At 39.3% G+C, this 22699-nt stretch overlaps 1 protein-coding gene across 1 annotated transcript; it reads right to left on the bottom strand.

Annotated features, from left to right (window-relative positions):
* Positions 1-5619: 5619 nt before the first annotated feature.
* On the bottom strand, positions 5620-18469 carry LOC146653928 (von Willebrand factor A domain-containing protein 5A-like). The gene is made up of 14 exons (XM_085380687.1): positions 18360-18469; positions 13918-13965; positions 13098-13300; positions 12780-13002; positions 12483-12649; positions 12294-12408; positions 12004-12152; positions 11834-11922; positions 11592-11736; positions 10360-10439; positions 10169-10283; positions 9906-10064; positions 9717-9820; positions 5620-5878 (listed from the first exon to the last, which is right to left on the bottom strand). Exons 2-14 carry the CDS (start codon positions 13958-13960, stop codon positions 5620-5622), a joined length of 1851 nt encoding a protein of 616 aa, XP_085236813.1. The 5' UTR covers positions 13961-13965; positions 18360-18469.
* Between the last annotated feature and the right edge of the window lie 4230 nt (positions 18470-22699).

The following is a 22699-nucleotide window of genomic DNA, read 5'->3' as shown; positions in this document are numbered from 1 at the left end:
AGAAACCACAAACTCACAAGCGAGGCTCGTTTGGCTTGTAAGAAAGAACATTGAAAATGTCTGGCTATTATCTTTAGTGGTCTTTGAGCTATTCGTGTTCAAACATTGCTGCAGATGTGAATGTGCAAAGAAATAGAGTGTGTGTGTGTGTGTGTGTGTGTGTGTGTGTGTGTGTGTGTGTGTGTGTGTAGTTTATTGAAAACTAAAGTTTCACTGCAAACATTGCACATGTTCAAACTTTACTATAAAAAATTTTTTCACAGTATTTCTTCTTGTAAATTAGTGACTGTGCACCCACCCAATACTATGTGACACTTTATCCTAGGACATGGCAAACATTAGCTCAATCCATTAGCTCCATTTATTAAAACTTTACTGAAAAGATTCTGTGCTTTTGGCCTGCAGGGCCAGAAAGATTATCTGGACAGTTTTACTGCAGGTCCCTGTTCTTGTAACAGTGTTTACACTATGAATCACAGACTGACTGTGCTAGTTCCTTGTAGATGAGGACCTGGGCAATTGGGTATATTGCCTGTACTATACAATATGGCTTAAGTGCTAAAATGTTAATGTGCATACCTTTTATTATTCAGCATACACAATTTTTCCCAAACATTTAGTAGTCTGTCAGATTATAGAAATATATATATATTTATTGAGTTGCATTAGATTTCATAGCATTTCTATCTAAACATTAAGCAGACAGATAAACCTGATTACAAACTATGACAAATCCTGTAAATAAAACATTCACTCCACTATAAGATAAAATTAGGACTTTGTCTAGAGGCATAAAAAGTTAACTTTGATTTGGGACTGTAACACAAGCATTTTGAATTAGAACCTTTTTCAGAAGAACAACATGAAGTGGAATGTATAAAAACAAGTAAAAAGTAACAAATTATGAACAACATCACCATATGGTGATGGAAAACAGGAATAAAAACATACAATTTAAATGAGTTGCCATAATAACTGCTTGTTTTTTGAAACGATTCTGATTACATAACAATTACAGTAGGGTAAATAGCACAATAATGAATTAAAAGCCATATGGCATGATTTGCCAATCCTGAAGGTGAATCCACTTCGAGAAAACCTAGAGTCCCAGATCTTCTTTCTTTATGCTGCAACCCAACAGGACATTTCCAGATTCCACACACTCTGACACACATGGCGCTAAAATGTAAACGTAAGTTATTATATGAATAAGGTGAGGGCAGATTTTTTTTGTGGTTTCAAACAGTGTTTAAAACAATACTTGATTTGATATTATCATTGTTTCTACCATTTTGAGCATGGATCCATGAGGCAGCCTTCATAGCCAGAAACTCCCACTCATCCTTTGCATCCACCTTGAAAGCATGAAGCCAGACCAGAGCCAGAATGGTGGCCCACACTTCACTGTTGGCCTAATTCATCAAATGAACACATTAAAATCATGATCTCACTTTCTACAACTTTGCTAACATAAAGTAAAATAAGGCACTGAAATGTTCAGTAGAAGTTCTGACTGATGAGAAAACACTCTGCAGTGCAGCTCCGTGGATAGTTAGGAGTCATTACAACCAATATTTTATCCTCTAATATTTACAGATTTGTTTTCATGCAGCAAGGCAGGGGCTACATTTAGTTTACTTCTTTTTGTTATGTTTGTTATATTGTACTCCCATGTTTTTAATTGCGTCCTATGTTTTTTTGATCAAATTATCCAATCAATTTTGTTTTAAATCTCATATTATCATTTTGTGTTATTACGTAAATTGACAGCCAGTGTTAACTTTGAGAGAAAATGTTGATTTAGTTTTAGTCAGTTGTTTTACTAAACATTTATTTTTATTTATAATTTAGCCGTCTAAATTCAGATGTGGTCAGCTAAATATTATAAGATTATAGTAGATGTAGTTTATTCAGCTGATTAAAATCTAATGTAAAGTGTAAAGCTTTGATGTGTTTTTGCTGGTAAGAGATGCTCCAAATGGTTTACAAAGCATCTTATTTTCTTTGATATCACATGCAAAACCTGTCCAGGTCTTCTTTTCCTTCCGAGTTTTTAACTTTTATAATGTTTTGATGATAAACAGGGAGCATGGGAGTTTCCTCCTGCTTGTCGGTGGCAGATCAAATTGTGGGTGTCTAACTAATCTAACAAGGAGATTCCTTCTGATTTTATCACTTCCAAATTCGCCTCACCTTCCTACACAACTTAAGTTCTGATTGGATTTCGTCTCTCTAGAAAATTTTCATCTCGTTTTTATTCGTCAGTGAAACTGTTAATACATTTCAAGTTTTTGTCTTCCTGCGTTCGTTTTTATTGTGTTTTGTTTTTCCCCTCACAAAGGTTATTGATGAAAATTATGACAAAAATGATTAGTCAGCAAAATTCGACCCACCGTTCTGGGTTTGATCTTTTCCACCTGCTCACTGGTCTTTCCCAGTGCAGTAGCCAGATCTGGATCAAGCAGCCAGGAACCAGACGCCTTCTGGAGGGAGACTAAGTGCATGAAAGGGTCTCTGGGTAGTTGCTTGGGCAACGCAACTGGAAAATCAAAGATTAAACAAAAACCAGACCTCAATATGGTGATAGATAAGAAAACACAATTCTACATGACAGAGGAAAGCAAAAATGTGACAAACAGTGTACATAAGGCTTCCACACAGCAAATTAAGGGTTTTAAACAGAAACTGAAGAAAGACTAAAACTGGAAAGAAAAAAAAGATAGCTTTATTTTTTTCAATGTGTATACCACAAATAGGTTGATATTATTAATGTTTTTATCAAACAATAGCTTCTGAATGTAAACAGCAAGTAGATTTGAGATGACGCACACACATACTGAGGATCATATAATTTCCTCTGTGGGTATTATATGAGCCATATTTATAGAACAAATATTTTTTGGAGCTTACAGTCAGCTTTTTTCGTACCCAACATAGATTTTACTGCAAGGTAGGCATTCATCACCATGATGTTTACATAAAAACAGTATATTTAAAATATTATATTTGAATTTGTTCAAATATTGTTTAAAAGTTGGGTCAAGACATTTGCTGAAGAATTTGTCATTAATTGGACTTAAAGGGACTTTCATAGTTTTTACTCTTTTCTACAGAAAAAAACTGAAAAGTTCCAAACTATAAAGTGACACATTAACACCTCCTACGGCCCACGTGTACACATATGATCTAAATCCTCTCTAAATCCCACAAAGACATGGCAGCTGGAAATACAAACCACATATAGAGAGACTTGTAAAGAAACTGAGACTTAAACTTCGTTTTTTCTTCCGTAATAAACAGTGCTTTTCTTTTGCAGTAAAAAAACGTCTTGTCACTGCAACCTTTTTATCTGTGTTAGATTATGGTGACATTCTGTATATGAACGCTTCTTCTTCATGTCTTCTAATGTTGGACAGGATGTATCATGCTTCCTTGAGGTTTATTACCAACTGTAGATATCTGACCCATCACTGTGACTTGTACTTAAGAGTAAAATGGCCTTCTTTGGCCATTAGAAGACAGGGGCATTGGTACACTTTTATTTATAAAGCTATGCTAGGATTGCTGCCTCCTTATATTTGTACTTTGGTCACAAGGACAAATAGTGGTTCTTACTCCTTGCGTTCAAATGATCAGCTGCTGCTGTCTGTTCCCAGAGTTGGGTAAGAAAGCCTTTGTCCACTGTGCGCCTTTTTCGCGTAACCTGTTACAGAAAGACTGGAAATTGACTGAACTGTTGTCTTTAAATGTTTTTAAAACTAAACTCAAAGGCCTACAGACTGCCTCAATAATGTGTAATTGTTTTGTGTAATTGTTTAACTTTGTTTGTTCGTATGTATTTGTTTGGAAATGTGCTGCCTCTTGGCCAGGACTCCCTTGAAAAAGAGGTTTTTGATCTCAACGGGACATTCCTGGTTAAATAAAATAAAAATACAAGTTTCAGATTTGAAATCACAGTTTTAACACAATCTTAAATTTGACATAACAATTTAACATTTAAAATATGACTAAATAAGAAAATGACTTTCACACAGGTGGAATCACGGACGGAAGATGAACTCTGTATTAAAATGTAGATAAAAATGAGACATTTCAAATCCTTTAACTTGTTTTGACCAGTTACCCATCCCACATTTCATTTTAGAACTTTAGATAGCTTGTCTTAAACTTCCATTCAGCTTGTACTTACAGTCATGCAGGGAACGATTTCAGGTTTTTATTAAGAAATAAAAACAATTACTGGATTGTGATTTTACTGCGCAGATGTGTGGTGTTCTGTCATTCACTCTTTACTTACCCCCACGCCGCGGATAACCGTTTTTCTTTCCATCTACCATGAAATCAAGATGAAAAACATGGAATCAGCAATTTCATAATAGTAAATGAAAAAGAACAAATAAAGTACAGACATTATAAACAGCCCAATACAATGACTATGATAGCAAATACTGCTGATGCTGTCCATACAGCATTTCATATTTAAAATTTTCAAGTTAAACAGAGTAAAACAGAAAACATTTATTTTTAGAAATGCACTGATGTGCAGATGTGTGTTACACTGACATTCAGCTTTTACTTACACGTATCTGGTATTGAACACATTGCCCTGCAGAAGCCTACCAGGATGTTAAAAAATGAGATTAAAATCTTTTATAAGAATTTTTTCAAAGGGCGTTTTTCATGTCATTGATTTAAACACTGATTAAATGTATGGGATCTTCATGTGGTCAGTCCGGATGCTTGCTCACCTACCTCCATGGTCCCTGCAGTATTTACAAAGCTTGATCACCATGCTTGATTTGTCAGATTGTTTAATTATTCATTGTTCTTCTGTGTTTAGTTTCTTCTTATCAGTATTTTTGATTCTTTGTAACAAACCCTTTGAAGAAAACAAGCCACATTTTGCTTTAACTGGCATGTTTTTGGATTCTGACTTCAGGAACCTCTAAACTGGTTCTAATGTTCTGCTCCAAGTTATCATTGAAGTACTTTTATTCATGTTCATCCGCCTTTGTCTTCAGGTTGTGTGTGACAATTAGTTTTTGCTTTTGTAGTAACAAATGTATAATTCCTCTAATACTCTTCATACTCAAAACTAAAATCTTCTGATTGCTATTTTTTAAAAATACGGGGATACTGCCGTGTCTCTCTGCTCTTAACATTATCACTGCCCTGCTTTCATTCACTCAGCTGCAGGTATACATGTGTTAAATCTCAGGGATGCAGCAAACGTCCATGCACACACGTACCTTCCAACGCCAATAACTCTGCTTTGTACTTACCTCTTCTTATAGGATGACCATGCAATACTGATCCAAATCTTAGTGTCACTTTAAGATTAAAAAAAAAAAAAAAAAGAAAAAAAGAGTGAGGGTATGAGGTCCGGATTGGACAGGAAGAAATGCAAAAATTGTTTGTTGTACTTTCATTCAGGTTTTTACTTCTTGCTAGTTTCTGATCTTTGGAGATCACTTTGGAAAACAAGCAACTACTACCTAACTACTTTGTTTTTAAGTTAAGTTTTTTAGGATTTAGAATTAACTCTATTATTCTGCAATTAAAGCAGTCATTACATTCACCTCATTGAAGTTCAGCCATCTTTATCTTCAGAGCTGTGGCTCACAGAGTTTTAGTTTGGGGATTTAAAATAAACTCACTGGGCGTCGGAATATTTCTGCGCACAAGAGGTCCTTGGATCACCCTGCTGTTGTCTTTGTTGACAGCAATGAAGGCAGTGAAAGAACTGCTCACTCCTGATTGGACACTGAGCCGCACCAACTTTTTCTTCACTTCTCCATCTTGCTGTCCTCTACTCTCTCTCTCCTCCAACTCCAGTGAGCGAATCAGAGTACGAGCACCCAACCTGTGGACTGTTAATCTGCAGACATGACACAAAAAAAACCATCTTCTGTTCTAATGTCTATCATTTTACTAGATTAACTTATCAGTAACTTTGTCTATACCACTGCATCCTCTTCAGGGTCCTACAGAGGTGAAGTTTAATCCACCACTTTGGTAAAGAATCGCAATGATAACATACCAAGTTTATCTGAAGACAGTAGAGTGATCCAATATATACAAGGATACAAACATACATACATTGAAATGCATGCATGCATTCATGAACTTTAGTTAATCAAGTTTAGTTCTTAAACATTATAAAGTGTTTACTGTATAGTGTAGAAATTGTTTAATGTATAATGTTACCATTTTTATTTTAATGAAATGACGTGTCCCCATTCTTATGTTTACTTTTTAGACACTCATCATCAAGCTCAGCAATAATAAGGTTCTAGATGTTAGAGTTAAATTACCCTTTAAATTTTTGGTTAAAACAGCTTCATTTATTCCTGTGTTTTCTGAATCATGAAATTTGAACTACAGGAAATGAAGCCAGTTGGTTTTGGGCAGATAATGGCTGCAACCATAGCTGGAGTGGCCATCGGGCATACCGGGCATTTGCCCGGTGGGCCGCTGGCGATTTTTTGTTTTTATGGGCCGATGGATTTTTTTTTAAATTGTTTTTTTTTTTTAGGAAGGGTATATATAATGAAAGGTGTTGGATTGGCCAATTGGTCATGATCGACTCTGGGCTGGACCAATTACAGCCGAGGAGGCCGGATGCACCCTCCCCCTTGTTTAGCAATCACGTGATTTTCGCGCATTGCATGCCGGGAACTCGTGGCAAAACAATCTAAGTACCGCATCAAATGCAAGCATTTGCAGCACCGCAAAATGTTCATTCTCCGGTTCCAATACCTTCTTGTTTTTTCTTTGCCGCACAAAAAAGGAATGTACAAAACAAAAGGAGAACAATGCCGGTCCGTACAAAGACAGACTTGATGAAAAGTCAAAGAAAAGATACGAGGAAAAAATCAAAGGAGTGAAAGGGTCAGACCCTTACGAGCACACAGAATGGACAAAAGACGTTAGCGTGCTGCCCAACTTTCACCACGCTCAGATTTATAATTATACGGTTCTTGGAGTGAGCGCATACACTCATGAAGTTTAGTAACTTCAGGTCACTGCAACAAGCCCAGGTACAGTTTACCGACGGATGGGTACAGGACCTTGAAATGCACCGTGTAGAACGAAAGGACCATCGTAAGAACAAAGGTAAGTTTACCAGTCTCACAAATCGTCGTCATAAACACACATTCGTTAACCGTTTATTAATAGGACCTTTGAGCTCAACGGTAATTAATTAGTAGTGGAAATAATTTCTGGTAGCATCACAGAAATGTAGCAGTGACAATAATATTGTATGTTGTAATCGCACCGGACAATTAGTGATACAAAACAACTGTTTTATCCTGTGAATAAAAGTATATGTTTTTGTCAATGTACCATGGTAATAACAGAAGCGAAACGCAATATTGTGTGAAAGGAGCCAGCTGAGGTGGTTCGGGCATCTGACAAGGATGCCCCCTGGGCGCCTCCTGGGTGAGGTGTTCCAGGCATGTCCCACCGGGAGGAGGCCCCGGGGCAGACCCAGGACACGCTGGAGAGATTATATCTCTCGGCTGGCCTGGGAACGCCTTGGCATTCCCCCGGATAAGCTGGAGGAGGTGGCTGGGGAGAGGGAGGTCTGGGCCTCTTTGCTTAGGCTGTAGTGATGGGATTTCCGGCTCTTTTTAGAGATCCGGCTCTTTCGGTTCGGCTCACTAAAAAGAGCCGGCTCTTTCGGCTCCGAACCGGCTCTTTCGGCTCCGAACCGGCTCTTCAGGTTGTTTTGTTGCTTTAATTAATTTATTATTAACAATAATATAAAATTATGCACAAAAGGAATTACTAACATAAAAACAAGTGGTTTTATTTATATATGTTTATATATAAATATATGCGGTGGCCCCTAGAGACAAAACACGTACAAACTCCAAAACACATTTCTAGCATGAACTGAACTTCCAAAGCCGAGCTACTAGATCACTTAAATTACACAATTGAAAGCATGTGTGTATTGTTTGTGTATTTATACACAGGCACTCATATATATATATATATATATATTCAAATAATTTAAAAAAAAGTTCATTTACCTGTTATTACCACACACCAAATCCGGTCGTTGGTACTTGCTGGCTTGTGTAGCCACAAGATAACAAAGGCTCAACACTGCGCCCAGCATCCTGGAGCACTTCTGTTGTCTTTTGTACGTGTTTTGAGTTTTTATATGCTTCTGAGTTTTTACGTGCTTCGGAGTTTGTACGTGTTTTGGAGTTTTTACGTGTTTTGGAGTTTGTACGTGTTTTTACGTGTTTTGGAGTTTGTACATGCTTCAGAGTTCATACGTGATTTGAAGTTTGTATGTGCTTTGTCTCTAGGGGCCACCGTAAATATACTTTTATTTATTCACTCCACATAAAATGTAATAAATAAATCATATAATACAAAAATCAACTATTCACATTTCAACTTTTAACTATTTAAATTTTCAGCTTTTTCCTTTCACAAATTTAAAGTGAAAAGAACACAAAACACTGCAAACCACAACACAATTAAATATAAATTATAATATGAAAACTAAAAGAACATGCATATTCTCTGTCATATGGACCTGCATGAATAAACTTTCTCAATCCTTTATCATCTGCAACTGAAAATAGTTGTGGATGATTACTATACCTTTCTAATGTTGTTGTCCCTGCCTCTCTTTCTCTCTCTCTGGCTCTGTTCCTGTGCTACTGAGTGTAACTACCGCCCCTCCCCCCTCTGCCCAGCGTAAAGCGGAAAAAAAGTGCGAGAGAGAGGCTGAGAGAAAGAAAAAAAAAAAAAAAACCCACGTGACGGCTCGCGATAAGGAGCCGGCTCGCGTCGTTCACGTCAAAGACCCGGCTCTAAGAGCCATTTCGTTCGCGAACGACCCATCACTATTAGGCTGCTGCCCCCGCGACCCGGCCTCGGATAAAGCGGATGAAGATGGATGAAGATGGATGGACAATTCACTATTTATGCACAATAAATAAAGGAGCATAGCGCGACAATTTCTGTTCAGCGCCAGACTTGCTTGTAACCTATATCACCAATTATGTTAAGAAAAATGACGCATTAACTACTACAAAACTCTGACCTTTGTGGGAATGCTTGGAGCAGACTAACCTGTGAGCTGGAGTGTTCTGAGACGTTATATTTGGTATATCCAGACCATCCGTCGGCTCTTACTTCGGAAACATGGCTTAAAAAATTTCTCTTCAACGACGTAATCCGATAAAAAGCAAAAAACAATCTCTTTACCCGTCGGCTTCCCGTGGCTGTCATGCGACCGGCTATTGCAGTTAATAATACAACAGCTTCTTGCCATTTTTTGGGTTTCTTTTTATCGCTGTGTAACTGAGTTCAATTGAAAGCCTGCGTGCGCTAGTACCTCTTGCCACAAGTTCCCAGAATCCTTTGCGGTTTTACCCCTGAATGACATCACATTTTCAATCTTTATCCTGGTGGGCTTGTCTCTAGTCAAAATGCCCGGGCCGATTTTTTGTCCCAGTCCAGCCATGGCTGCAACTGGAATATTAAATGAGTAAACCCTATTGTCAGAATATCAAACATAGAAATACACTGTAATTCATCATTGTTTCTAATGATGTATAGATGGAAAAAAAGGATGTGGTAAAACCAGGTCATAAAAATATCAAAGATATGCACAGTAATATGTTTGTGCATCTTAAATAAAGTAAACCAAACCAAAAGGGTGCTGTTGTTATTAAACTCTGTTTTACCCAGTGTCCTCTGCAGGTCTGAAACTGAAGTGCAGCTGGTTCTCAGAGGGATGACCTGCCAGGCTGTACTTCACCGTCACACAGCCCTCTGCTGCCTCTGAGCTCTGACACAGAATCACAGGGTCAGAAGTCACGTTAATTACTATCATCAAATATCTAAACAACAAAACGAGAAGATGCTGCTCTTACCTGTCCAGTAAGCTGGGCATAAATCAGTGACCTTTGACCCTGGAAAAGTGCAGTGATTGGTGGAGAGAGGACAGTGACAGACACTTCCTTTGGTAAATCCCATGTGACTGAGAAGTCGACCACAGTCGGCTGCAAAGCAAATCGCAGCGACTGCATCACCTGAAAAATAAAGAAAAACTCTCCAAATATACATCCTATACATATAACAAATATGTATCTGCTGCAATCTTTAATGTGACTTCTAATTGTGTTAAATGTCTTACTTTTGGTTGCATCCTGTCAGTCCCTGTGATGAACTGAGCATGACCTCCTCCTTCCTTTGCCATCCCATTGATGAGAGCAGAACTGGCCCCTTCCCCAATCCCAAAAGAGAAACACCTGCAATACAACAGTTTTCTTTAAGTACACAGAGGACATGTATTGTGTAGATATAGTTGTGGGTTTGTGGTTTCACCTGTGGGAATCTGAGTTCTTCTTTACCAGATCTATCACTTCTTTGGTGTTTCCCACCTCTCCATCAGTAAAGACAAACAGCTAGAGAGGAGAGTTGGCACATGAAGACATAACATCAGACCCAGAAACCCACAGCTTGTTCTGAGAGCTGAGTTAGGTTTCTGTCAAAGGAAAATTGTACATAGTGTATCCAGCTACATGAAATATGCTGGATTTTATGGATCACTAAGCAATCCACATGTCTACATGACTTTTCACATAAACTCTTGTGTGATAAACTTATTTAGCAACTAACCGCTTCCTGTTTTCTGAGAACAGACTTAGAGAAGAGGAACCTCAGCTCTGAGTTCCCGGAATAACTTTGTTACCTTTGTACACACACAAGCTTGTATAAATAAAGAACGCAGTAGGTCTAACCCGCCGCAAGGGTCTAAAGAAATAAACACGTGAAATAGGTTGAGTTCGCCGAAAGGAACTAAATTTAGACTGGTTTCAGAAGTAGCTGAAAGTACTTCGTGACAAATTATAAAAACGAGTGAATGTCTATGTCTATATGTGTTTTGGAAGTAAGTTGATTTTACAGCACAAATAAACTGCTGAACTACTTCCATCTTTGTGTATCCTGCAAAAGCCCACGTACTGGTGACAAAGGGGAAAGGTTGAGTTCCACCTCATAAAACTGACACCGCTCCGTGAATCGCGCGGAGTAGAAGGGCGTGTCAGCCACCACCCCCGAGTCAAGAGTACCAGAGAAGGCTCTGCAGTTCTGTGACAATGGGGAATCAGTCCACCAAACTCACTGCTGACGAGCAGTGGCTAGAAAAGAAATGTCCAGGCGCCGGACAAATCAGTGCTTGTAGATGGAGAAATCCTAAGAAAACAAAATGTCCCACTTGGGAAGGGAAATGCAGCCCCTCAGTGCTAACACAGCTGAAGGAGGCTCTTTAAAAGAATTAGGAGAGAAAGGAAAGGAAAACGCACGCAAGAATCACAATACTTCCAGGCCTGGAAAGAAGAAGCAGTTAGGCGAGACGAAAACAAAAAGAAAAAAACAAGAGAAAAAAGATAAACAGTCAGAAAAACAGAACTTAACTGCCAGTATAGTAAAACCAGAAGACGAGACACTGTGCAGTCCTCGCAATCCTTTTATTAACGTCAGAGTTAGGCAAGCGGTAAGTAAGGTTAAGTTTCAAGGAAGTCTTGAGGAAACTGATCCAAGCCAGTGTGTGTTACCTGTCTAGGCTGACTGGGAATGCAAGGCTGACTGTAAATATGTTTGAGGGGCTCCAGGATCGCTGTTCCTCCAAGATTAGCCTGGATCTGCTCAACGCTCTTCAGGGCCTCTTCCATGGTCTGCTGAGTGTACTCCACACTCTTACTGCCATCACACAGACACCAATACACACGCATGTAACACAAAAGACACAAAAACATGAAAGGAATAATTGTGTTGGGCTGACAGATCTGAGCCTTACGGGAAGATGTGTTCATATCTGGACCCAAAACCATAGATGTTAAAATAGCATCCCATTGGTAAGCTCTTCAACAGGAGCAGTAGAGTATCCTTAAGAGAACAGGGAAAAGATGGTGAGTCCACTGTGTGAGAGGAACACTATAAAAAATTTATGACTGTAAGAACAGATACCTTGGCACTGCGGATCCGAGTATTACTCATACTTCCAGATCGATCCATTAAGAACACAAACTCTCCACATGAAGCCATTGAAGACATCACAGACTGGGAGAACTCAGGGTACAGACTCACCATCACCACTGGATCACCCATCAGAGAGCCTGAAAAATATTACGGACAGAAAAATAACCAAAAATTGTTTTTGCTGTTTACTCCAACATCTTTAACTACTGAGTTAAAGAAGACGGATAATGATTTTTTTTTTTTTAAATTTCAAAACAGCAAATCTCATTTTCACTCACCCGGCTCAGCAGAGGCCTGTCCTGCCTCCACCACAGCGGTGGGCTGGTGGGCGTCTTTGTAATAAATCAGCAGTTCAACATCTCTGTCAAACTTGTGTCCTGCAGCCAGCTTGACCTGCACACCACAAACACATTCATATTTAGTTCTCAGTTATAAGTACAGAGCAGACACAGCAGCACTCTACCTACCGTGGCCTGGGTTTGATCAGTGTTGAGGTACTGGAGAGGGTCCAGGGAACAGTTGGACTCTACTTTAGAGATTGGACGAGGAGAGGACACTCGGGCAGAGAAAGACAGACTGTAGGGCACCAGAGAGGCTGGAACAGAAGTCACCTGGACTCCTGCACCTTCACTACCTGTACTTGACATTAGAGATAGTTGCAAATCACTGTGGTACATTTTTACTGGGACTCATGCTTGTTACAAGCATGATTGTTTTGTGATAAATATTTAACTAAATTAATAAGTGTTGGATGATTTTCCTACCCTGAGGCTGGTATCGAGGGTTGAGCACAGCAGGCAGACAGAACCTCAGACCATCATCAGCCTGCACAGACAGCTCAGTCACGTACTCCAACCTGATGGAGGCGCTCTCTCCTGGAGGCAGACTGCCCACACTCAGAGAGAATATATCTGGACTCTGATCACTCTCCTCCAATAGGAAGGCCTGCTGACCAGAGCTCAGAGCATCATCATACTCCTCACGAGCCTGAAGGACAGGTGACACATGTCAGTGACATTCACTGTGTTTATTGTTATTTTGAATCTTACTTATAATCAGGTTATATTTACTGTCCAGCTCACCTTCTGTTTCTCCTTCACCTCAGCTACAATCTGTGTCTGTCCGATCTTAGCACTGAAATGACAGACAGCAGCATCTCCAGGCAGAGGGAAGACAACAACAGCCTCTAATGGTTTGTCCTCCTTATTCTCGTAGTTCAGGGTGGAGACCACTGTAGCCACATGGTCCCTCACCTCCAGCTCCACCTCAATGCTCTTCAGAGGAACTAAAAGAAACAGAACAATCATAAATACATAAACCATACACGTTTTAAAAATGGTTGTTTCTTGTGTTACATTTCAGCCACACAAAAGTTAGCCATTAAACCAAGCTGGTACTTAAACATGACTGTCCAACAGTGTTGCAAAGTTTGTTTGTTTATTTATATTATTATTCATTTATTTATTTTTGTTTGTTTTTTGTATCCATCATTTTTCTTCTGTGCTTTTGTATCACAAGGATATACTCTGCATTAATCGTAGCCATATGCAGCAGTACACTACTGTCCAAGATGCATATGATCAACTTCACAGAGTAAGCTTGATGCCATCCAGAACTTTTCACCAGTGGGTGTGGGAGAAGCACAACATTTTCTTATGTATACTTTGGTCAGCAGAAGGTGAAAATGGCCATGAACCTCAATGCAATTTTCATGTTGATAACCTAAAGAGCAAATGACCATCCAGCTATTGAAATGGGTTTGTTGAGTATTGTCTCAGTCATGGGGAAATAATCATTTATTATTATGAGCCACTACAAATAAAAAAGTCATTACATTTGAATTTTAGATGAATGAAAAGAGGCTGGAGAGTAAACAGAAGCCCCTTTACTTTCTGTCAGTACCTGGTTCCTTCTGGAGAGTTAGCAGACCACAGCGGTTCATCATTGTACCTGTGAAACAGAAACATCTGAGGACTTAGTGTTGAAATAACATTCATAGGTGCTCTACATTTCAGACATTCTTTAGCTACAGGGCTCTAGACTAACTTTTTGCCATGGGCGTACCGGCACAAAAGTTAGGCGCACACAAATTTTATAATAATTGATATAATATAATGTGTTTTTCTGGATACACTGTGCTTTTTCAGCATTCAAAGATTGATGACACCGTGTCAGAGCACTGGCTATGAATTTCAGAAGGATCAGGCCTTAACTTAACAGAAAAGTTAGCAATAGTTCTTTTCCTATTACAGCTACATCCACTTCTGTCGTGCCTAGGCTGCTCACTAGGGCTGGGTATCATCACTGATTTCTATAATCCATTCGATTCCGGTTTTCAAAGTCCCGATTCGATTCAACTTAGCCTCAGACAGTCAGAAATATTATAATTCTGATCATTTATCAGTACTGACTTCTTCAGAATTGTAAACATCACAGCAGATGCGTTTGTGTGAAAGTAACTGAGAATAAAACACAGAAAAACATGAAGGAGATTTTCCTGGTCTGGCTTTTTATATCAGATAACCTTAAAAATATTCTACAATGTTCTGCATATAAAGTTTAAATTTCTTCAGTATTGAACAACAGAAAAAAAATAGGCTTTCTTGTCCGAGGTCATTTAAGTGAAAAAAAGAAAAGAAAAAGACAGCAGCCACAGCGCTGAAAACAACGGTAGACTGGTGGGCAATAAGCGAATGAATAATACAGAAAACAGAGATTGGAGACGGGAAACTGTTCTTGAAGTACAGAGAGAGAGAGAGAGCTAGCTGTGCATGAAGTGTGATTTTAATAGTCGTGGAAGCAAAACAGCAAAATTCATGACGACATTGATCAAATGTGAAGCGCAGTTTGCTGCTTCTTTTGCTGCTGGCTCGGTGGATTTTGGTTGGAGAGAGACAAAACCTGCAGCTCAGAATCAGCGCAAAAAGACGTAATCACAGCGCAGACCGGACGCATCAGGATCGCTAAGCTCCGACAGCGTGTCTGTCTACGGGCCGCCCGAGAAAGACAAAGTTGATTCTGATGCGTCGGTCCGTTCTGTGTTTACGTCTTTGTGTGGAATCCGTGTACCTGCTCTCATTTGCTGTTTGGTTGTTGTTGAAATGGTTTTGTGAGCTTTAATCTGAGAATCTGGCGTTTCTGGCAAAACACAGTTATATTTAAAAGTCCATTCAGGATTTAATGAATTAATATGGCTTTATTCAAGCTACTCACCTCCCACTTCCACCTGCACTTTCAACTGGACCACGGCCAATCAGAGAGGTCCCGCCCCTGACTATCTCTGATTGGTTTAGTCCATGATAGGGGCAAAATGTGTGTCTGTTGTTGACCACAGGGAAGGTTGCAGATTTTTTTTTTTTTTTGTGTTCCTCTGATGACAATAACAAACAACGACAGCGGGACCTCCTCTCAAAAATCCAAGTTGGAACCAACCATTACTTTCACTCTCGTTATCTTCTTCCTGTGATCGACCTCACCGAGTTTAAAAACAGCATGAATATCTCAGATTTAATGGTTAATTGTAGCCACACAGACTTTGCTTATGGAATCACATCATATACATATAAATCATTGTGAAAGCATCTATATTACTACCCTAAGGTTGTCATGCAAGCATACAGAAATCTGATGTTACACATAATGTACAAAATATCATTCATTTTGCAAAGTTATAAAAACATGTTAATTCATTGTAAAACAAAAATGTTTATTTTTCTGTTACTTGCACTTTTATTCAATGTAGTTTACTCAAAAGCTTATTTACTATCATCTGAACACAAAGTGAGTTTTCAAGAATATCAAATACATATTATTTATGTTGTATTTATGACACAACCATCCAACCCAGAAATGCAATCTGTCCAGCATCTGTGGGGTTAGCCCTAAGACGTCCTCCTGGTAAGACATGCAGGAAATACCTCCTCTATGCATCCTGGAACAATGTACCATATTTTCTTCACCAGTTTTTCACACTGATATTGTGTGAGCATCAGTGCTTTGTTCTCGGTTCTAAAAGTCCAGGAAACTGCCCTGTTTGGCCTGTATGAATATTCATCCACATAGCCTCAACCAGTATTTTCTGAATGCCTCAAATTGTGGGAAAAGTTCAGTTTATAAACAACACCAGATCATTTCAAGAATGATCAGAAATTCACCAGAAGCAGAGCAAACTAGCTGCTCGAAAACCAGCAGAGTCACATGACAACATAATAAGACTTTGGAAGTACAGGTTTCACACGTTTCTGCCTGAAAACACTGGATTTAATAGTTAGACTAATACATTTTTACATGACAAACACGATGCCTTCTTTTTCTCAGTCAATGTCGGCCCTGCGTTGTTTTGGTTTAGTCAACAAAATTTCTGAGAAGTTAGAGGGCAAGTAAAATTCAACACAATCACGCAATTATTCCATCATATTCCAAAATTCATTAAAAGCCATCCTTCACAGTTGACATGATACTTTCAACATATTTCTACTTTGGTTCACTTACTCTAGAAGTTGGATCTTAAACTGCTTAAACACCCAAGAAATTAAAGGACAACTACTCAACTGAAAAAACATTTCAAAGCAATGTGTCAACATCATGTTAAAAATGTATTTAAAATTATACATGACAGTTAAATGACATTGGATTTTTCTTCTTGAACACTCACACTAACGTGTGCAGAGGTTTTTTGTTTCTCATTCCACTGCATAATTCTGGAGAAATTTAACGGACATTTCTGGTCTAATTCAACATATCCAATCAAATATAACATCACATAAAAATTAATTAAAAGCATCCTTGATAGTTGACATGAAATCCTCAGTTGATTACTCCTCTGGGTTACTCCGCTACATGTGTGCCAATTTTTGAATATGTCACAGTCCTGATCAAAAGGTTAAGACCACTTGAAAAATGGCGGATAAATAAATAAAATATTTTTGATGGTGCAGGCACAGTTTAAAGTGGAGCTGGAGTCTGTTTACGCACCGAATGAGCAAAGAGGCAGAGCCATTAATTGGGGGAGAAAGAGACTGACAAATGAAACATGACGGATGAAACGAAAAGAAAAATGCAATTTCTAATAGAAAACAGTGAGCAGCTCATTTTGATAGACACGTATTTTCTTTTTCTTTACGATATTTATTATTTCTCATTAATACGACAAAGTATTTCTTATCCGATTACTCAATGGAATAATCGATAGATTAATAATCTATAGCTACAGCCCTGGTTGAATTTGAGTAACTGTCTTTTAACTTCTCAGGAATTTTGCAGTTGATTGAGATGAAGCTGAGTGTTGTTGCGGTCACATTGAAGATTCCATTGAATTGTGAAGTATGAAGCACATTACCAGCGAAAGTGAAAAGAAAAATAAATGAGAACTTCACTGGGGAAAACAATGGTCCTGGAGCTTTATTTCTCTTAACTTCCTCTGTGCGTTTGTGTGGGTGTCTCGATTAGCGAACAAGAAGATATCCAACGCTTCACGGTAGGATAAGAGGCGGCTGGTTTCACCCCGACGCACAAATGATGGTTCACTTGACCGCGGTTGTTCTGTGCGCACTCATAAAAAAAGGGGGTGGCTGGCGCTTTACTGCTCACGTGACACTTCTAATGGATTCTGCTCAATACATTAAGAGATTTAATCAGGTGAAGATGATTAAAAATCTATAGCGAACAGAATGATAGTGACACGAATACTTGGAAATAAAGAAATACTTTGTGCAGAAAATTTCTTCTCATTTTACACACAATGTGAGTTTTTTTTAAATTTTATTTTAATGCTGAGTGCGCTCTCAGTACTGCTGTTTATTTCTAACGCCACATCTGCATATTAGAACTCTGAAACATTGCAAAAATTGAATCTTGGCATCTACAAAGATTCGCATTAGATGCCACTAGAAACATCTGGATCACGTTACCACGCAGTGAAATGTTGGAAAACGCCATCAGAAAACACCAAAACCAGTTAAGCAGGAACACCGGGGACTTCTACGCTCTGATAACTTCCAGTCGGAGGCGTTTTCTGTGCAGACAATTAATGGCATCTCTTTGTTATTGTGACAGAGTGACTGTGCACCTACCTGCTAGTACGTGACACTTTCAGAATCTAAGGCAATAGTTCTTTTTCACTACACACAAAATTATGCAGTTTTGTGCCACTGAATAGTTTTGAAACTGCTTTGTCTGGGACCCGAAAACATTTGTTAAAAGGCAGTAATGAAAACTGAAAAAGCAACCAATGACGTGACAATGAACTGAGCGACAAACTCATAAAAAATGGAATTAGGTAAAATCAACACATGAGATATGAAAATATGGCCGCCAGTGAAGAATGATGCGCAATAGAAGCTTACCTCTATTGATAGACGGGTGTATCCTGATAGGTTTACTGCACTCCTCTGTTCTTGTAGCAATGTTTACGCCACAAACAGCAGACTTTATTGAAAAAAGTCACTGCTACCTGTTAGGTATTTTAGTACCATGGGAGCATTTACTGGATATTGTTTTATAGTGACATTATGCAGGAAAACTCTGTCATTCAATAAGGCCCCCTTGTTTTAGTTATTTTTCTCTTTGACCCAAGAATTGATGTGTGAGAATCACAGGCTGGTACAAGGTTGAAATACCACAGAGATCACTCCCTCAGCTACATTAGTTTCTTAATCTTTTAGACGCCTGTTGAAGGCCAAATGGTTTGTTTCAGATTTCACTAATGTAAGAACTCTTTGTTTTGTGCCTTGAAAATATGTCGCTGAGATAATCACAATTGTAGCTGAATTGATAAACTACACAAAGGATGCTTCTTCACCCAAGGGCAGGAAGACGCTGCCTTATCTTGGTCTGTACTGGTTTAAACTGATAAATCTGCTGTCTCATGAATTTTACCCTCTATATAAACTGTTGTACTTGTGAATAAAGTTGAGTCACTTTGGGAAGACAATCTGAAGCAGTCTCTGTTTTCTTGTTCTCCCAAGCTGCTCCCGAGCTCGTACTAACACGCTGAATGGCATGCTTGAATATTACTTGAGAATATATTTGACTGTGTTACAGACTAAGGGACATTCTCTGCTGATAGGTGAAGGTACATTCTCTGCTGATAGACGTCCACGCCTCGAAGGAAGTCGATCCACGGATTAGGCCTTGGAAACCGTTTCCTTCAATTTTGGTGTCAGAAGTGGGATCCTGACGAAGGTAGGCACTCGTCTTTTATTTTATAAGACTGTGTTATGCCTTTCTCAGTGATCCACATAGAAACGGGATACGCTGACGAGGCCTTCTTCAGTGGCCCACATAGTAACAAGTGGGATACGCTGGGGAGCCTTCGTTAGTGGCCCACATAGAAACACAGGAAGTTGCCTGTTGTTTTGTAAATAAAAGCAGAAAGGACACAGGAAGTTGCCTGCTGTCATAAACTAAGAAGTTGCTCACCAGCAGAAAGGACACAGGAAGTTGCCTGGGGTCATAAAACGAGAAGTTGCTCGTTAAAAAGTGAGAAGTTGCTCACTAAAAAGATAAAATTGCTAGCAAAAAAATCAAGTAACCTCAGGTGTGCCACAGCAAAATAAAAACTAACTTAAATCCTTTAAGCGTCTAAACCCCTCTGGAAATCACTGACCATGGGTCAGAATAATTCAAAGACCTTAGACGGGTCCGATAAAAAATCAAAATTAACTGTAAAACCGAAAAAAATAAAATATAAAATCACAAATAGCGGCTCAGTACGACTCCCACTTCCGGTTACGTTTAACCCACGCTCGTGAATCAATGAAGACTTCCATGATTACGTATCCAGAACATGCGGAAGTGCTTACGTGACTGATTTCGTCTCGAACTTAAGAACTGTAAGTTTAATGCATCCTAATGTATTTCCGGAGCCCTATCCCGAACGATTATCGCCAGAAAACAGGTCAGTAGAAATGTTAAATACTATTTGTGATAAGGAAAGTAGGCTGATTAAAAAGTCCTGTAAAAAATATATGATAGAAATATATGATAGAATGTCGTGATGTGACCAATCGCATGCTACCACTATGGAAAAAAGGACCCGAGCCAGACGTAAATGCTTTAAATCAAGCCAGTGTAGGCTCTAGTAAATCCACTGCAGAAAAAACTAGCCTTATATGCCCATCCGTTCAACCTACGGCTCCGCCGCCTTATGATGAAAAAACAGAATTAATAGCTGCTGCGGCGGCTGCACGTCATCAGCGCGTATATCCTGATATAACAGCAGAATCCCAAAGGAGTGAGGAAGGCACTGAAATGACACCTAAATCAGAAGAAGATGACTGGTTTAACCTAGATCAAAGACAGGAACGAGAATACACTGAACGAGAAAGAGAGTTACAGGAACATAAAAAGCAAACAAAACAGTTAATGACAGAGTGTGAGGAAATCATGAAAGATCCTTTAACTGAACGTACGGAAGCTGAACTGCAGCAAGCAGTTTCCGTCATAGATAATCATGTTCAGCGCCACACTAGAGTAGCGAATGGTTTAACTGTGCCAAAAGCAATAACTAACACCAGAAATTTAATAAGGAACTACTTAAAGCAGAGAAAAGAGGAAAAAACTCAAGAGGGCCCCCACAAAAACACCCGTTATAAAGAAAAGCAGGGATCACAATTTAATGACGTCAGCACCTCCCTTCCGTTCATGATAATAGGGGACATGTGTTGCATTCAACCCCCTAAAATTTCAGAGTTAGCAGCAACCATTAAAGAACTTCCCGATCCTCTACAAAATCCTACAGCCTTTGTTTCTGCATTACAGAGAAGTACCAGATACCACCACTTGGGTGGGCCTGACTATAGATATATATTATGTCAACGAATCCCAGGTGTGACTGAATCTCAGCTTATTGAAGAAGTAGAGGAACTAGACCCTAAAAATGACCAAGCAGCCAACACCACCTCGTTTTTGTGGATAAACGATGACAAAATCACAGCCTTTTTTCAAAATCTAAAGAAATTTCTGCTCACAATGTCTAGAGATAAAATTGATTTAAATGCAGTAACCATGTGTAAGCAAAAGCCAGATGAATCTATTCTAGTTTTTATGAAACGTTTCACACACTGCTGGACTAATGAGGCATGCATGCCTGAAGGAGGAAATGATCAGATTTTCATAACAACATTCTTAAACAATATTCATCCAGAATGTTCACAACTATTGAAGCTGACTGCCACTGATAATCTCTATGACATGAAAATAAAGAACTTTATCACACTTGTCAAAACAAAAGCTGGTGCAGATCTTTTCCCCAACAGCACGAAGGCTAAAAGTGTTAAGATGATGTTGAATTTTGATGTTGAAGGCTCAGAGGAAAGTGAAAAAATGATGTATGCAGGGGCCCCGTCCCCTCAACAAGCGCAGCAGGGAGATCTCAGAAGGAGAGATAGGAGTGGAGACGTATGTTTTTACTGTGGAAAAATAGGACACTGGAGGAGGGAATGCAAATCAGCAGCACATAGGTCTCAACCACAAAACACAGGACCAGCTCCTGCCACTAGGCGTCAGCAGAGCTCTTACAGACAAGGTAACTGGCAACGCAGACAGGAATCACATCAAAATAATGGCCCCTTTGCACTTAGGCAGCAACCTTATAATCCACATTTTAATCCCCACCCATATGATAACGAAAGGCTGGACCGACAATAGGGAGGCCCAGGTGAGGATGAGGGACAGTGTGAAGCACTACACACGATGCTGCATTTGCAATTGTCCCGTAACACAGAAAGCTTGCCCATGTTAGATATAGAGATAGGTGAAAAGACTTATTCTTTTTTAGTTGACAGTGGAGCCACTAAAAGTTCACTGTCTGGAAAATTCTATAGTGGGCCTGTTTCCTCTGTGTGCATCAACACCATGGGAATAAACGGAACTCTAGTGCAATGCCCCAAAACTCATTCTCTAAAGACACGCTGGGGCCCAAAACCAGACCAAATTACATATCATCCATTCATAATTATTCCAAACTCGCCTGTGAATTTATTAGGCAGAGATTTAATGGCAAAAATGAACTTGTGTATTTCATTTAACACAAAGGGTGAAATGTTTGCAGATACTGATAACAGCTATGTTTTCTCTGCCCTATGCACCGACACCATGGAGAAGGAACAGCCTCTGTGTCAGCTGGACGCCTCAGCGGAGAATGAACTCAATATCCATCTGACTGGTATCCCACGTCACACTCTGTGTCAAAAACATGTGCAGACACCACTACCAGGTAACCCCATGCCTGGAAGCCACATATTTGTTTCTCTCACACTGTTCAACAACATGATAACTGCTCACACCAGTGAAGGCCGAACAGTGGTTTTGTCACATAACTCAGACATAGGCTATGACATTACTGCACCATGTCGACACATAGATCTAACCTACCCCATACACTGTACTATCTCTGCTGTCACATTGCCAGCTGAATATCAAAACATGACATTATGGTCAAGAGGTGAGAATGATGTAGGATTTATTGACTGTACACCTTATCATGCTCAGCTGAAAAACAACAAGCCGGTATATGTCAAGCAATATCCCATTTCCGCTGAAAAAGCCGCAGCCTTAGACATCATCATAGGAGATTTATTGACAGTTGGAGTAATAAAGCCCACAGTATCTCCATATAACACTCCTGTCAATCCTGTGCCAAAGCCTAACAAACCTGGCGTATGGCGTTTCACACAAGACTTAA

This window comes from Rhamphochromis longiceps, linkage group LG14 (genome assembly GCF_057381845.1).
Source record: "Rhamphochromis longiceps isolate RC_006_pf linkage group LG14, R_longiceps_female_GT1.1, whole genome shotgun sequence".
Classification (NCBI taxonomy): domain Eukaryota; kingdom Metazoa; phylum Chordata; class Actinopteri; order Cichliformes; family Cichlidae; genus Rhamphochromis; species Rhamphochromis longiceps.
Note: the sequence above shows the minus strand (reverse complement) of the source record. Positions and strands in the feature narration are given on the sequence as shown.